At 40.1% G+C, this 17107-nt stretch overlaps 1 protein-coding gene across 1 annotated transcript in view; it reads right to left on the minus strand.

Annotated features, from left to right (window-relative positions):
- The window catches only part of LOC308691314 (citron Rho-interacting kinase-like), a gene marked incomplete at its 3' end in the record, with an annotated part of 32363 nt that overhangs the window by 9168 nt on the left and 6088 nt on the right, over positions 1–17107 (minus strand). Inside the window, exons 5-6 of the mRNA XM_081366389.1 lie at positions 14737–14835; positions 2436–2578 (exon numbers count right to left, since the gene is read on the minus strand). Of these exons, the coding sequence (XP_081222515.1) occupies positions 2436–2578; positions 14737–14835 (242 nt within the window). The remainder of the gene's footprint in view (positions 1–2435; positions 2579–14736; positions 14836–17107) is intronic.

A 17107-nucleotide genomic window follows, 5' to 3' on the forward strand; every position in this document is an offset into this window, starting at 1 on the left:
AGGGGCAGAGCTGTCAACTGATCACCACCTGGTGGTGAGTTGGATCCGATGGCGGGGGAGGAAGCTGGACAGACTCGGCAGACCCAAGCGTACTGTAAGGGTCTGCTGGGAACGTTTGGCCGAGTCTCCTGTCAGAGAGATCTTCAACTCCCACCTCCGGCGGAGCTTCGACCAGATCCCGAGGGAGACTGGAGATATTGAGTCCGAGTGGACCATGTTCTTCACCTCCATTGTCGAAACGGCCGCTCGGAGCTGTGGCCGTAAGGTCTCTGGTGCCTGTCGAGGCGGCAATCCCCGAACCCGGTGGTGGACACCGGAAGTAAGGGATGCCGTCAAGCTGAAGAAGGAGTCCTATCGGGCCTGGTTGGCTTGCAGGACTCCTGAGGCAGCTGACGGGTACCGGCAGGCCAAGCGGACTGCAGCCCGGGTGGTTGTGGAGGCAAAAACTCGGGCCTGGGAGGAGTTCGGTGAGGCCATGGAGAAGGACTATCGGCTGGCCTCGAAGAGATTCTGGCAAACCGTCCAGCGCCTCAGGAGAGGGAAGCAGTGCCCTACCAATGCTGTTTACAGTAGAGGTGGGCAGCTGTTGACCTCAACTGAGGATGTCAAAGGACGGTGGAAGGAATACTTCGAGGATCGCCTCAATCCCGCCGTCACGTCTTCCATTGAGGAAGCAGAGGCTGAGGGCTCGGAGGTGGATTCGTCCATCACCCAAGCTGAAGTCACCGAGGTAGTCAAGAAACTCCTCGGTGGCAAGGCACCGGGGGTGGATGAGATCCGCCCTGAGTACCTCAAGTCTCTGGATGTTGTGGGGCTGTCTTGACTGACACGCCTCTGCAGCATCGCGTGGCAGTCGGGGACAGTGCCTCTGGGATGGCAGACCGGGGTGGTGGTCCCTCTTTTTAAGAAGGGGGACTGGAGGGTGTGTTCCAACTACAGGGGGATCACACTTCTCAGCCTCCCCGGGAAAGTCTATGCCAGGGTACTGGAGAGGAGAATACGGCCGATAGTAGAACCTCGGATTCAGGAGGAACAGTGTGGTTTTCGTCCGGGCCGTGGAAAACTGGACCAGCTCTATACCCTCTACAGGGTGCTGGAGGGTTCATGGGAGTTTGCCCAACCACTCCACATGTGCTTTGTGGATTTGGAGAAGGCATTCGACTATGTCCCTCGCGGCGCCCTGTGGAGGGTGCTCCGGGAGTATGGGGTCCAGGGTCCTTTGCTAAGGGTTGTCCGGTCCCTGTACGACCGGAGCAGGAGCTTGGTTCGCATTGCCGGCAGTAAGTCAGACTTCTTCCCGGTGCATGTTGGACTCTGGCAGGGCTGCCCTTTGTCGCCGGTTCTGTTCATAATTTTTATGGACAGAATTTCTAGGCGCAGCCAGGGGCCGGAGGGTGTCAGGTTTGGTGACAACATGATTTCATCTCTGCTCTTTGCGGATGATGTTGTCGTGTTGGCCTCATCAAATCAGGACCTTCAGCATGCACTGGGACGGTTTGCAGCCGAGTGTGAAGCGGCCGGGATGAGAATCAGCACCTCCAAATCCGAGGCCATGGTCCTCAGTCGGAAAAGGGTGGCTTGCTCACTTCAGGTTGGTGGAGAGTTCCTGCCTCAAGTGGAGGAGTTTAAGTATCTTGGGGTTTTGTTCACGAGTGAGGGAAGGATGGAACGGGAGATTGACAGACGGATCGGTGCAGCTTCTGCAGTAATGCGGTCCCTGTACCGGTCTGTCGTGGTAAAGAAGGAGCTGAGCCGCAAGGCGAAGCTCTCGATTTACCGGTCAATCTACGTTCCTACTCTCACCTATGGTCATGAGCTTTGGGTCATGACCGAAAGGACAAGATCCCGGATACAGGCGGCCGAAATGAGCTTCCTCCGCAGGGTGGCTGGGCGCTCCCTTAGAGATAGGGTGAGGAGCTCGGTCACTCGGGAGGAGCTCAGAGTAGAGCCGCTGCTCCTCCACATCGAGAGGGGTCAGCTGAGGTGGCTCGGGCATCTGTTTCGGATGCCTCCTGGACGCCTTCCTGGGAAGGTGTTCCGGGCGCGTCCCACTGGGAGGAGACCCCGGGGAAGACCTAGGTCACGCTGGAGAGACTATGTCTCCCGGCTGGCCTGGGAACGCCTCGGTGTCCCCCCGGAAGAGCTGGAAGAAGTGTCTGGGGAGAGGGAAGTCTGGCAATCTCTGCTTAGACTGCTGCCCCCGCGACCCGGCCCCGGATAAGCGGAGGAAGATGGATGGATGTTCGATGTGTGTATGTATAAAAATAAATATATAAATGTGTATAAATAAGAAACAAAAAAGTACACATAAATTATTAATAATTTCAAATGCTCTCTAGAATGAGAATGCCCCTCCCTCTAATAAATACCACCTAACAGTGACTAGCAATAGCAAGTAGCCAATCGTGTTCATGGATGAGAAGTGTTTGATGTACCTGTGAACGTATCCCATCTGATGCACAGAGTGAAGGGCCTGTACGAGCTCGGCCAGGTAAAACTGAGCCATAGACTCGTCTATCTGATCTTCATATCTGTTCATCAGAGCCATGAGGTCACCGCCGGGCAGATACTCCATCACCTGCTCTCACACACACACACACACACACTGGTGAAGAGTCGCAAGAGGAAAAACACAAAACTGACCAGATTCATCTGTTCATTGCTTAAAACACACACACACACACACACACACACACACACACACACACACACACACACACACGCACACACACAGGTGAGCAAGAGGAAAAACACAAAACTGACCAGATTCATCTGTTCATTTAATTTAAAGAAACTCACAAAAGCTGAATAAGACACACCTAAAATTGTGTGAATATCATTACATTATGAATAGAGAAAATATCAAACAAATTAAGCGATCATTAAATAGCAAAGGCTGCGGATTTACTTAAATAAATATGAAGCGTGACACTGTGTTCTTAATTCAGTGTTTAGTATTTAGTTTTTATTTAGTTTAATACTATTATTATTATCATCATCATCATCATTATATAGAGCTTTAAAATCATTCTCATTTTAAATATTATTATTATTATTATTATTATAAAGAGCTTCTAAAAAACATTTTAAGTATTATTAATAATTATTAATTATCAAGGGCTTTAAAATAATTATAAAATAATTATAAAATAATAATAATAATAATTATTATTATTATTATTATTATTATTATTATTATTATTATATAGAGCTAAAAAAAAAATCGCATTATATTATTAATTAGCATATAGGGCCTTCAAATAATTTCCATTTTAAATATTATTATTGTTATAACTACTACTAAAATTATTATTATATAGAGCTACAATTTTTTATATCATTATTACTACTATATTATTATAGAGCTTTAAAAAAAATCACATTTTAAAAATTGCATTTTAAATATTATTACTACTATAAACTATATTATTATTATTATTATTATAGAGCTTTGAAAAATTGTGCAGCTCTAAAACAAATTCTACAAAATCTTCTCTCTTCATCATTTTTGCTCAATTTCATTTAATCAATTAGGATTTTTTTAAAACTGTACAAACTTCTGCCATATGATTTGTTTGTGAAGTTTACAATCTTTCTTGATAAATGACTCTTGCTTTGATATTTTATCTAATGCAACGAGTCAACGACAATCAAAGTGTATCATATTTAAATGACCACATAATGTGTTTAAAATAAGCACGAAACTCAAAGCATCAGATCTCACAACGTGATATTACATAATAATCACCTGTAAGTGAATCTATTATTGCACATTATCAACCAAAAACGACACAGACGTCTGATCGAATCACATGGGTTTAATTATCAGCCACTAGTCTCTAAATAAAAGCTTGTGGTTACACCATTATCAATCTAATTAGACAATTAGCTAGTTAGCCTAAACTGCTTCTGGAGAGAGTGTGTTCGTATAAACCCAAGGAAAAGCACAGATCTGACTGAACAAAGAGAAGTGAAAGCCAATGAACGACTGCATGGTTATTTATAGCAGAGGATCGTCAGCCTGAAACCACACCACAGGCTGAAGTTAATTATTCTATACAGGACATAAACATCAGCATTCAAACAGAGATTTCTCCAGCACAGGAATGAATATACGCAAATGTAAACTGTTAAATATTTACTGTGATTATTCAGTGATTTACAGCAGCGCCGCGTCTCTAATTGAGCATCGGCGAGAGTCTCGTTTGACCAATTCATCAAAAAGTCATTTTTAGAAGAGAATGCAAAATAGCCGGAGTGATTTTACTGGAATAGAGCATGAAAGTGATCAAATTATGTCCCAAAATTCCCTAAAGATTGCACGGGACTCGGCCACGTGAAGCATGTGAGAGGTGTTCACGAGCGTCATTTGTATCATTTATCTGCATTACCATTGGCACCGCATCTCAAATGATGTTGCGTTTAATCCCATTCTCTGGTGGAATAGACGTCTGAAGCATCTTTGTGGTAAAACGGCTGATTCCTTCATCTCGCTAAGACTAATTACACATCTGGAATTTGTGCATCCAATACACACACATGGAGTTATATAACTGTAATTTGGCAAAATTACAGCTTGATTGGAAGTGACGCACGGTGATAATTGTCTCGTGTTTCATCTCAAGCACGGACACACCTGGGTTAATGAGTTACAGTAACTCTGAATAAACTTTAATAGAGGCGAAACTGGTAATGATGGACAAGACGTCATGTGGGACAGTGGGTGCGCGCAGTAATGCTAACCGCCACAACAGGAAAGAAGAAGAAGAGATCATCTATGCACTAGGGATGTGACGGAGAGGATGTTTTCCATTTGATTTTTAATCGCTAATTTGAAAGTGAAACTAAACTGCGCACGTCCGCACGGGTATTCATCTGGTGCGGAGCAGAGCGAGCGTTTTCAATTAATCCCTATGGAGAGGAACGAACTGAAAACGCTCGCTCTGTTCGCTCCGCGCCCGTGGACGCCCACCACTATGAATGGACGTGTGCATTTTAGTTTCGCTTTCAAATTCAGGGTGAATTGCCTGAATGAGTTCATTAGCCTATTATTCTTAATGAAAAACACAACACTACAGTCCAATGACGAATCCGCTTAAATGGGCGCTTTTACATTTCGCCTTGACACCAGATATTCCTCCATCTTGTCAGACAGCTCCTCGTTCTCGTGATAAATGAAATCTGACTCCTGCTGCTGATCTGTGATGCGACTCTCGTTCGGCTCACGATTTAGTAAACAGACACGTTAAGTTTTTAATTGTAGTGTCTGTTCTCTAACTGAACTAAAATATTTTAGTACACAAAAAAAAGCAAATTGACGGTACATGAATAAACTAGCATAAAAATGTACAATGTGTAAATGAATACACATTTTTTTCCAGTTATACATAAATTATATAGATTACAGTCTTTCTTTTCCAAAATATAAAAAAATAGATATACACATTTATTTTCACTATTTCTTTTTCCCGAGAAGGGAAAATAAAAATACACAAAACGACGACAATCTTTAACTCAGAAGCAAATACCGTCCAATCAAATGCTCTCTAGAGTGAGAATGCACCGACTATCGGAGCAAGCCTACTATGCACAGCCCAAACTAAGGCATTTCTCAAAACAAAGTACTCAAAGTTCAGTCTTGTGTCCTGGGTATCTGGAGTACAAACTTACGAAGACGGGAGGACGCAAGTTCAGTGACTCTACAAATGTGACCCGCACAAAATGAGTCACAATGAGCAAATTCTCTAAAATGAGTTATTTTCAATAAACAGATTTTCTATATTTTTCTATAGACAGATGTTCTGTTGCTCATGCAGCTGGAAATCGTCGTCTCTCTATTGAAATTAATGTGATGTGTCGCTGGTAGTAAACGCAGCTTTACACAAACGGACTGAAAGACAGATAATCACCCTTTCTTTAACATGTATAACAATCTAACATACGCTGATCACGCTGAAGTCATACAAACATCAAACGGCTTGTACAGCACAAACTCCTTTCCATCAAACACACACTCATCATCATCAGTCCCTCGTTTGCATTCTTCATCAGACAGAAACGACCCTCCACACCGTTACTGAAGCCCAACCGGCTCCTCACGCTTCTGTCCGTGGGGCTAACACACACACACACACACACACACACACACACACACACACACACACGTGAAAGCATGAATGGAAAGCAAAGCCGGCGGGACACAAGCGGAAAGCGAGGGATTCTAGCCCACGTTTCCTAGCAACAAGCTAGCAAGGGTCTTTTCAGCACATCGCTCGGGTAAAGACAGATTACTCGTTTTTTTCTTTTCCCCTTCTTTTGCCGGAGGCGTTGGGAACGAAGGAGGAGGCAGAAATAGAAAATCGTCTCTTTAGTCACTTTGTGATTCCTGCATTTGCCCTCATGAGAATCTGGAAAACCTCCTCCGATCCCCACAGATCCTGCGTGGGGCGGCAATCACTCTCTCTCTGTGCGCCAATGCAATGTTATCAACCACACAAACACACAGCACTTATGGCAACATTGCCTGTTTGTAATCAGTGTGACAAGAAGTCACCCATGCTGTCACACTGATTACAAACAGGCAATGTTGCAATAAGTGTGATTTTTAGGGATTTCCCTAATATAGATACAATCTATATTTAACTTATACAGTTATGACTAGAGATGCACGATATATCGGCCACCATATCAGTATCGGTTGATATATGTTCATATTTAATGTTATCATTATCGGCCCGATAAGAAAATTTGGCTGATATATTAAAGCCGATTAATAATGTATTATTTCCTTCAGCTGAGACTCTTCAGATGCGCACTGTTCAACATGATGATTATGAAGTGCTTGAAATATGATTGGAATCACTTCAAAACAGGAAAACACAGTTCAGTGCAACATGTGCAGCGCAAGTCTGTCATATCGGCTACATAACATTATCATGAGAACATCATAATTGTGTGTTTGAGACGTGGATTTTAATGGTGAGACTTCTGCTTTTGTAATCAGGCTCTCAAAAATCATATATGAATTTGGATTTAGATTTATCAGCATATATATCGGTTATCGGCTTTCAGATATAAAGAATTATCGGTATCGGCCTAAATGTTCATATCGGTGCATCCCTAGTTATGACTATGCAGTTATTTTATATTGGATTATTCAATTTCTGTGGTATTTTTACTTGAATATTACTGTTAGACCTATCTGAAAAAAATATACAGCATTGTTTGATTTGTATCTTTATTCTACAGTTTTTATTTATGCTTCTGCTTCTAATGTGTTCATTCATTCTTGTTTTATTACTGACTATTGCAACAAATTACCTTATAAAAACACAAATACATTGAGCATACAGTTCGGTGAGAAAAGTATGAAATAAATATGTTTAAAAGTATGTATAAATATGCAAAAAAAAAAAAATTAAAAGGAGTTAATGCTGAATTATTATTGTTCTTTTTTCCCCCTTTTTTTATCGTGGTATTGACTTTGGTATCATGTATCGTGTACTTTTGATGGTATCAGTTCCAACTAATAGATTTTTGGTATTGTGACATCCCTAATGCAATCCCAATAGTTTGAAGAGACTTAACCCTGTAAAGCCTGACCTATAAATTTTTTTTTTTTTTTTATTATTGATCCATCAGGCTTTTATGGCTCATAATATAACGTGAAATAATGAGAATATGAAGGAAAAACAGCTAATTTTATTCAGAGGCCCAAACTAAGCAAAATATGCCATTTGTTGCAGATGCTGATATTTATATGGACAAAAAGTTGAAATTCTGATGCTTGTAATGTAAATCAATAAGGTCTTTAATTTTTACAGTACAGCAGATTCTGACATGAAATTCATACTAATATCAATCTTCACTCTATATCTGCCAATAATGTCTTGTTATAATGCTTAGTTTTATGATCAAAGCTCTGTAGTTTTAAAACATATAATGATGATTGAAAGATGAACAAATAAACCTTCCTCAAAACCCTGATGATCATATTTGATACTCATGATTTTTCTATAAAATTATGTCTGGATAATCAAGTAAACTTCAGCTGCTTCACTCCAGTAATTAACAATATTGAGTTAAGTTTATTTGATAAAAATCAGTGAAGATTTCACAGCAAAAAGACGAGCTGAAGGTGGACGTTTGTGTGATTATAGTAATTATAAAATTATAAACTATTAATCAGACGACAGAAGTAGGCCTACTAGATTATGCGCAACTGGTTTGACGAGGCCTTAGAAATGTGTGCATTTAATATAATACCATAGGCTTTTTTAGGGTTAAAGTTATTTTAAATATCTACATATTTACAGTAGCTTCCTGAATAATAACAATAATCAGACATTTGAAGGAAACTCCTCCTTCTGTGGGACACAAAAGAAAATTGGACCCCATTGACTTTCATTGTATGGATAGAAAAAACACTGAGACATTCTTAAATATCTTCTTTTGTGTTCGTACAGGTTTGGAACGACATAATGAAGAGTAAATCAAGATTATTTCAGGGAAGAACTTTTCCTCAAAGTTAAGTAAAAGTTGAGTGTTTCATTAATAATTGAATTCACAGGATTTCCCAGACTTCTCTAATGTTTTAGTTAGGTGTTTATTAAGCTCAGCCTCATGCCAACACATCGAGACAACACGTTTGATGGCTTAAAGGCTTAAACCAGCATATTTTCTCTAAACAACAAAAGCTGGATTCTCACACTCCTGAAGGGTCACCAAGAAAATGCAGATCTCCTCTTCATTACGAATATATTTTGGTCAGATATACACCGTTAGTAACATCAAAGGCTCTTTGGCTAATTGCGAACGCAAGTGTCTTCACGCAGTAAAGGATTGTGGGTTCGCTCTGCTGGTCTTAAGCAGAAGCACAAGGTATGTAAATGAATGAGACTTCACTGAGATGAGAGCAATGTTCTCTTTAGAGGAAATGTGAGACAGTCTTTCCACGAAATAGATTTGAATGAATGATTTTGAGAGCATTAGTGTCATTTCATATTTCATGTCCTTCTCGATCAACGTCTGAATGGCCGTTCACACTCAGCGATTTTGCAGACTGAATTTTTCAAAGAAAGTTGGTGATTTGGCAATGTTGAAATGAAGCGCTAAAAGCTTGGTGTGTAAATCTGAGGCTTGTTTAAGTTGCAGACATGAGGAACATGCATTTGTTCGACTGTATTTTATGTAGGGCTGCACAATATATCTAAATATCGCAAATGTATATATCGCAACGGCTTGCAATAACTGGGGTCATGAAGAAAAGACAAAGAGAAAATCACTCGCTGAAAGAAATGTTTCTTTATGATTTGATATTTAATAATACAGATTCTATAATGTCTAAATATAAATTTAAAAGCAAAATGTGTGAAAAAAAGAGTGGCTATAGCTAATAAGCCAATAAATGCTCCTCTGCCGCCATCTACTGGTTATCGTAGTAATTTCATGTCTTTTTATTTTTTAATTAAAAGTGTTTGTTTGCCACTCATCTTGAGACTTTCCGTTTTACAAATGGGGACATCCTTTGAAGGATGAACAAATGTTTTTAGTCATCACATTAAAAATAACATTTAAACAGCTTTGAAGTGCTGGAAAAAGTGTGAAGCAAATCTGAATCTAAACTGCAAAGTAAACATCATGTCCTCATCTTCAGGTCAATCTGAAGCTTTCTACAGATGAAAGACTCGGTTTATACAGGACAGGAACACTGAACCCTCGCTGTATCATCCCCAGCTATGATCACAAACATCCATTAGAAAGACAGACAAAGCGTGTATTTATGCCCCAACGTTGAGGCAAAGGAGTTTCAGTGCAATAACGCGGCCACATCATGCATTATGCCACTTTTTATGCCTTGATGTTGTTTTCAGGCTTTCCTAGAACAGGTTTTCCTGCTTGAATGTTGGTTATTCTCCTCATATTCTCCATTGTTGCGGCTCCTCTCTTCCCAGTCTGTCAGTAACGCCAGAGACAATTTATATGAGACATGCCACTTCCTCAATCCTCAATACAACTATATAAGGAAAACCCGTAACGGCAAAGATGGCGGTTGTATGCACATGTCCCGCCCCTCCCGCTGGAAAGCCAATCATCTGCTTTTAACAGTCAGCAGCTGACCACTAAGGAGCGAATGTACAGTGACGTGACATAACTGCCATATTCAACCTGCTTGTCATAGGCTCTATCACAACTGTTCAGTGTTTTAACCACATAATGTTTATTTTAGGTTTCAGACATTTAAATACATATAATTGTTTAAGTGCTTGGCACAACACCGGCATTCTGGATAGAGACGTAAATGAAGTTTGGTGTCCTGAACGTGAACCCTTGCGCATGCGTAGTAAAAGTATAACCTGTGGGGGAAAAGGCATTTTAAACCTTATTTTGGGGCAAAGTCATCAAACTTTTTCAGCGATTTTTATCATATTTTACTGCTGTTTCTATACATGCAGTTTTTATGTCCCAGTGACCAGTGAAAGTGCAGTTCTGACTCTCTGCCCATTCATTTAGATAGGAGCCTGGTCTTGTTAGTCCGAAATAGCTGCCCGGAGGCGTTGCCAAGATGGCGGCCGAGTGGCACGACTTGCCTAAAAGGACTTTGGTAACGCTCTGTTTACTTCCTGTCTCTATGAAGCCCCTCCTTCTGAAAAGCACACTGTGCTCTGATTGGTCGGCTGGAGCAGTGTGTTGTAATTGGTCGAGCGCTTCGAGTGAGTTTGGGAAATGTCCCGCTCCTTACCATATAACCACATTTGCTTATAATAAACAGAACAGTCCTGTGCAGGGCTTGACATTAACTTTTTGAGGCACTTGTCCTTCGGACAAGTAAATTTATGTTTTACTTGTCCATGCACAAAAGTCACTTGTCCGGGTAAAGATTTATAATTTTATCATTTATTTTTTTGTGTTTTGCTAATGCAGAATTCGAACAAACCGTTGAAAGCATCCAAAAACTATCAATATTAATAAAATTCAGTTGAAACAGTAGAAAGGAACGTGTCCCAAGAATAGAGTTCCCCTTCAACAAGAAATAAGGATCTCCAGACTCCATAATAAAAAGTAATACTTTGCACGCTGGTGCGCAGTGTATCACCAGAGGAAGTGGTGACTCTTGTAGGTATCCTCAGTATTTGCAAGCTAGCTAGACTTACTGTATACTATATCTAAAATAATTTTGTAGACATAACAATTAGAGATGCACCGATTACAATTTTCTAGGCCGATTCCGATTTTTCATTGAGTTTGACCTGCTGATACCGATTTAAGCCGATTCCTATTAATTTTTTTTCTAACCACTTTACAGCACACACAAATATTTATTTTTGATCTTTTCTTTCACCCTTTCACGCGCAAGTTTAAAATATTCTAACTGACCCCCCCACCCCCGTTTTTTCAAGGCGAACGTTCCCTTTAATGTTTCCATGGCGACGCGTCACGCGACACACCGCAGCCACAATAATACTGTATGACAGATGTGTCGCTTTTATTTCGCTTTTCCTTTTTTATTCAAAATATTCACAAACTTGCTTACCATGTCATCAATCAGCCTATCTGATATTCCTATTCTCAAATACGTGTGAGTGAGTGTGTTTGGTCGTTTAAAAACCATAAATAATCTTGATCTATAACATGAGATGGGTGCCGCAATGTTGTCCTGTCAGTCGGATTTACAGCACGTGAATTCATCAGTTTCTCCCGAAATAAATGCAAGAAAGTGGCCGGTGAACTGAGAAGAATAGAGTAAACTTCTGTTACTTCCACTATGTTTGTCTGATATGAATAACACATGTCGGCAAATTATATTTTAATAGATTGTTATTGCTGCTTCCACAGACATCAGTGTGTATTTTACAAACTCCAATGCATTGTTTTACTCGTGCTTATGTGTATTTAAATATCTGAAACCTAAAATAAACATTATGATGTTAAAAACACTGCTTAGTTGTGATATATGACAGCGCTGAACGCGTCTGACTCTGGCTCAGCGAAAGCACAGTTTGAATCTGGCAGTTATGCGACGTCTCAAATCGGTAAAATTAAATATGTAAAATTATAGACGTAATGAGCGGCACATGACGTGAAGTAACATGGCATTTTATTTTGTTTGAAATTTAACTTGTCCAGTGGGACAACTAATTTTCTCTTCCACTTGTCCTACAAAAAAATCCACTTGTCCCGGACAAGCGGACAAGCCAAATTGTGGCCAAAACTGGTACTGCAATCACTTTAAAAATACTGTAGAGCCGTGTATCCCCTCCCCCTCCCCCCTGACTCGAGGTTGCAACGTAGGCTGCTTCAATGAGCTTCCAATGGCAAGTGATGACGAGACGTACACAGTTAGTTTTTTTTTCTGTTAATTGTGTTTATGCTTTATGAGAGATATTTTGATGAGTAATTACTTATTTAAAAAATTTACTAATTGTTGAGGTGCTGGGGCCATAATAGCTGAAGAGATAAGCGTTTTTGATTTGATATTTAATTTGATTTGATTTCTTTATTTTGAACATATAAATACAATTACAATTCAAAAAAAATCTGAGGAAAAAAAAGGATAATAGTAAAACAAAACAAAAAACATATAGACTTAAACAACAAAATAATACTTCCTTATTTTTCAATACGAAAAAAAAAAAACCTCGATTTACAAGTGCTAAAGTTTTTGTCATAAGTAGGCTAAAAACAGAATAAACACTTGCCACAGAAATTATAACACGGGACAAATTCAATATCACCAATGGCTATCACAGGGTTGTTTTCAGTCCCATCAGAAAATATTGTTAGAGACTAGAGTAACTAAATTTCATTAGCAGTGGTCATACAGGTCAACTTGCAGCATGTGTAACTTAGTCCACGATATACGTGAAGAACGAATGACGAATAATTTTTTCTGAGGTAAAGTTAGGCTTGTCTCAATTACGTTTCAAATTGCCATAATGGGCGTGCTAATGTTTTCATCAGCGTCTCAGCATAATGACAGAGAAACGGCTCCTATAATGCATTGCAAATGCATACGTCCATGTGAGCTAACGTTACGTTACGTTGCTTGAACACGCATAACTTTGTTCGACTGTCATGAATATATGAAATGTCCATCCAGTACAAGTTAGCCAAGCATAGATGAATCTTTCCTGTCTAGGAGAAAATTAGCAACGTTGGCGTCTGTGTTCAAATTCTTCTCCGTTTTCAGCCGCCTCCATCTTTCAAAAGCATCTCCTATACAAATTCTGGTTTTATTTCGGACTTTGTCACAACGAATTTCTCAATTATAACGAGGTCTTTTTGATTTAGTAACGTTAGACATTTTTATCCGACTAGAGTTAGGGTAGGTTAGGTTAGGTTAGAGCAAAGCTGGCAACCCGGATCCCGAAACACTACTGACTTCGTGATTGGTCGATAGGTGGAGGGAGGCGCTCAGGCCAAAACACAAAATGACAACATCAACATCAGTTGAGGGCTGCAAGTCCACTTTTTAAATGACAATATCCTAGCCATACTACTGTTGTCAGTGATATAAGTATTTGAAATGAACATGATTTCTTAATGTCTAGTGACACATCAGGGCCATTTTATGATTAATTGAAATAGATTTCTTACATACAGCTCCTTTAATGTCGAGCCCTGCAGTGTGTTGATGTGGAGTGGATGCTAATATAGTTATTATCATTCTTGGTGTGAATGGGCCTTTAGTCGAATCAGATCACATGATACCAGACAGACATGCGAGATCATGGGCTCTACCATACAAGCGCGACGCAAGTGTGTTTTGCTAGTTTCAGCCTGACGCAGTTTTCATTTTCACGTCCTGCGCCACATTGTTTAAATAGCAAATGCATTTGCGCCCATTTGTGTGTCCATGGGCTGCTGGTCTGAGATCGAGTGTGTGTTCTGGCGCATTGCTGGAGCGTTGCTATTTTGAGGAACTGAAATACACTGAGCCATTGACAAACAAAAACTTGGTCTAAAGTCAATGGCGCAATATATTTTTTGTTATTTAAAGAGCGCGTTAGTAATGTGCGCCTATAGGCGGGTCCACAACGCATGTACACTCTGCTTATTACACAATTATTACACTTATCACAAATATTACACTTACACATTATTACACTTAGCCTATTACACACACACACACAGTCTGCTTATTACACACACTCTGCTTATTGTACACAAACATGCCAAATATAAAAAATAAAAGGATTACAATGTAAAAGATTATTATTGTGTACATAAAGATATGGTGGAAAGCTAGCAAAAGTGGATTCGGACGTCCTAAGTGCAATTGACCGTTCGCAAAGCCCCGCCCCCTTTAGTTACTGTTGCTATGTCCGACAAGTCACGCCTCTCTCACGCCACATGTTCTGACGCAGTGAAACACACATCTCGGAGCAGAGACACTGACAACACACTGAGACACAGGACAGACCAGCTTACTTTTGATACGAAATAGTCTCAACTTTCAAACTTGGTCATTTTTTAACGAAATTTAAACATGAAATAGCGTTTTGTGGCTCTTTAATGTGTCCGACAGATCGCTCAGTTAAAGCTGCTCGTGAACCGATCATCTCTTCCTTCTAGTTCAGTTATAGCATCAAATAAACGTGAATGAACATCAGAATATGATGGCAGATTTAATCTAAGGTCAGATCGCCTGTCAATCAAACTCCCTGTGAAGGGTCAGTTGCGCCCTGCGCTTTAAACCATGAGCTTAGATCCTTAAACTAGGATCCCATTACTCACCAGACAGACGTGGTCCTGGTCCTGGAACGCGTGCTGAAGTTGAGGGATCCAGGGACTGGAGTTCAAGGCCAGGATTGTTCTCTCCTCCTCAAAGAACGGCTACACCAGACAAGAAGAATTGAGTTTTATAAGATCCTGAGATACATGCAACAGATACTATTAACTCAGTCTGCCATTTTATTGATGCTTTTATGCATTTATTACAGTGCTAATAGTCCTGGAGTAACAGAAGGATAGATTTCTTGCTCAAGGACACAGTGATGATAGTAAACGCAGTTCATTCATGGAATCCTGTTGCACACAAACACCGCAAGCACTAAAAGAAGAGAGAAGCTTCGTTGGGGAATTCTTTCACCCTATTTCTATTGAAATAATTGGATTTAAGCGGTAAAAAATTTGCACTAATTCCTAATCAGACCTTTACAAACCAAAGTTGTGTTTCAGTTCTGATGTTCAGTTTTCAAAAAAATTAAACAAGAATTTTGAACCTGACTTCATCCAATGTTCATATTTTTGTTCTAGAAATATATGCAAATTAGTGCATATTTAATTATATAGCACCTCATTTGCATATTTAAACATAACATTTCTGAAAACTTGTACAAAAAATGTTGGCAATTATTAATGTAATCAATCAACTGGTGAAGTATGGTGATATTTATTAGTTATTGTTTTACTCTATTCACCAGGGGTGTCTCTCCTTAAGATACAGTTTGTGCAAGATATTAAGGCAAGTTTTTTGTTTAGTGCTTAGAAGCAAGTAAACTAAATCTTGGACTTTACTAGACTCAACTTGTCACATTTCCCCTGTTTAGGACAAGTAAATTGACCATTCATATAATATTTTTAATCTTACAGTTAAATCTGGCCTCTAGTTCATAAACGCCAGAGGAGAACTGGCCCCCGACTGAGCCTGGGGTCTCCCAAGGTTTTTTTTTTCTCCATTAGGTCACCTGACGGAGTTTCAGCTCACCATTAGGTCACCTGACGGAGTTTCAGCTCACCATTAGGTCACCTGATGGAGTTTCAGCTCACCATTAGGTCACCTGACGGAGTTTCAGCTCACCATTAGGTCACCTGATGGAGTTTCAGCTCACCATTAGGTCACCTGACGGAGTTTCAGCTCACCATTAGGTCACCTGACGGAGTTTTAGGACACCATTAGGTCACCTGATGGAGTTTCAGCTCACCATTAGGTCACCTGATGGAGTTTTAGGACACCATTAGGTCACCTGATGGAGTTTTAGGTCACCATGAGGTCACCTGATGGAGTTTTAGGTCACCATTAGGTCACCTGATGGAGTTTTAGGTCACCATGAGGTCACCTGATGGAGTTTTAGGTCACCATTAGCATTAGGTCACCTGATGGAGTTTTAGGTCACCATTAGGTCACCTGATGGAGTTTTAGGTCACCATGAGGTCACCTGATGGAGTTTTAGGTCACCATTAGCATTAGGTCACCTGATGGAGTTTTAGGTCACCATTAGCATTAGGTCACCTGATGGAGTTTTAGGTCACCATTAGGTCACCTGATGGAGTTTTAGGTCACCATGAGGTCACCTGATGGAGTTTTAGGTCACCATTAGCATTAGGTCACCTGATGGAGTTTTAGGTCACCATTAGCATTAGGTCACCTGATGGAGTTTTAGGTCACCATTAGCATTAGGTCACCTGATGGAGTTTTAGGTCACCATTAGCATTAGGTCACCTGATGGAGTTTTAGGTCACCATTAGCATTAGGTCACCTGATGGAGTTTTAGGTCACCATTAGCATTAGGTCACCTGATGGAGTTTTAGGTCACCATTAGCATTAGGTCACCTGATGGAGTTTTAGGTCACCATTAGCATTAGGTCACCTGATGGAGTTTTTCGGTTCCTTGCCACTGTTGCCTTTGGCTTGCTCAGTTGGGGATATTTAATTTAATTTAATCAATCAATAATGCTATTGATCAGCCTTACCAAACGTGGACGTTTTTTCCACTAGAAACAAACCTTGTTGTGTTATTTTGATTTAATACTGTGAAGCTGCTTTGATACAATCTGTATTGTGAAAAGCGCTATACAAACATACTTGACTTGACTTAAATTGTCTGTCCACACACTGAAAACTCAGCAAATCAGAACATATTTAAATATATCATGTTCGTAGAGTCAGTTTGTGGAATAAATATATAGGCTATAATCTGTGTGTTTACACAGCCTTTTTAAAACGGGCGGGTGCTGGTGTTTCGCGTGTGTTCGGCCAATCAGCGAACACTACCGTCACGGATAGTTCCTATAGTGCTTCAGCCATTTATTTTTTCAAGATTATTTTGTAATTTTTTACAAAAATTGTGTGAAAAATTATAGTTGCTGACTATAATTTAAATCT

The sequence above is a fragment of the Scardinius erythrophthalmus genome, assembly GCF_964197995.2.
Source record: "Scardinius erythrophthalmus genome assembly, chromosome: 5".
Taxonomy (NCBI): domain Eukaryota; kingdom Metazoa; phylum Chordata; class Actinopteri; order Cypriniformes; family Leuciscidae; genus Scardinius; species Scardinius erythrophthalmus.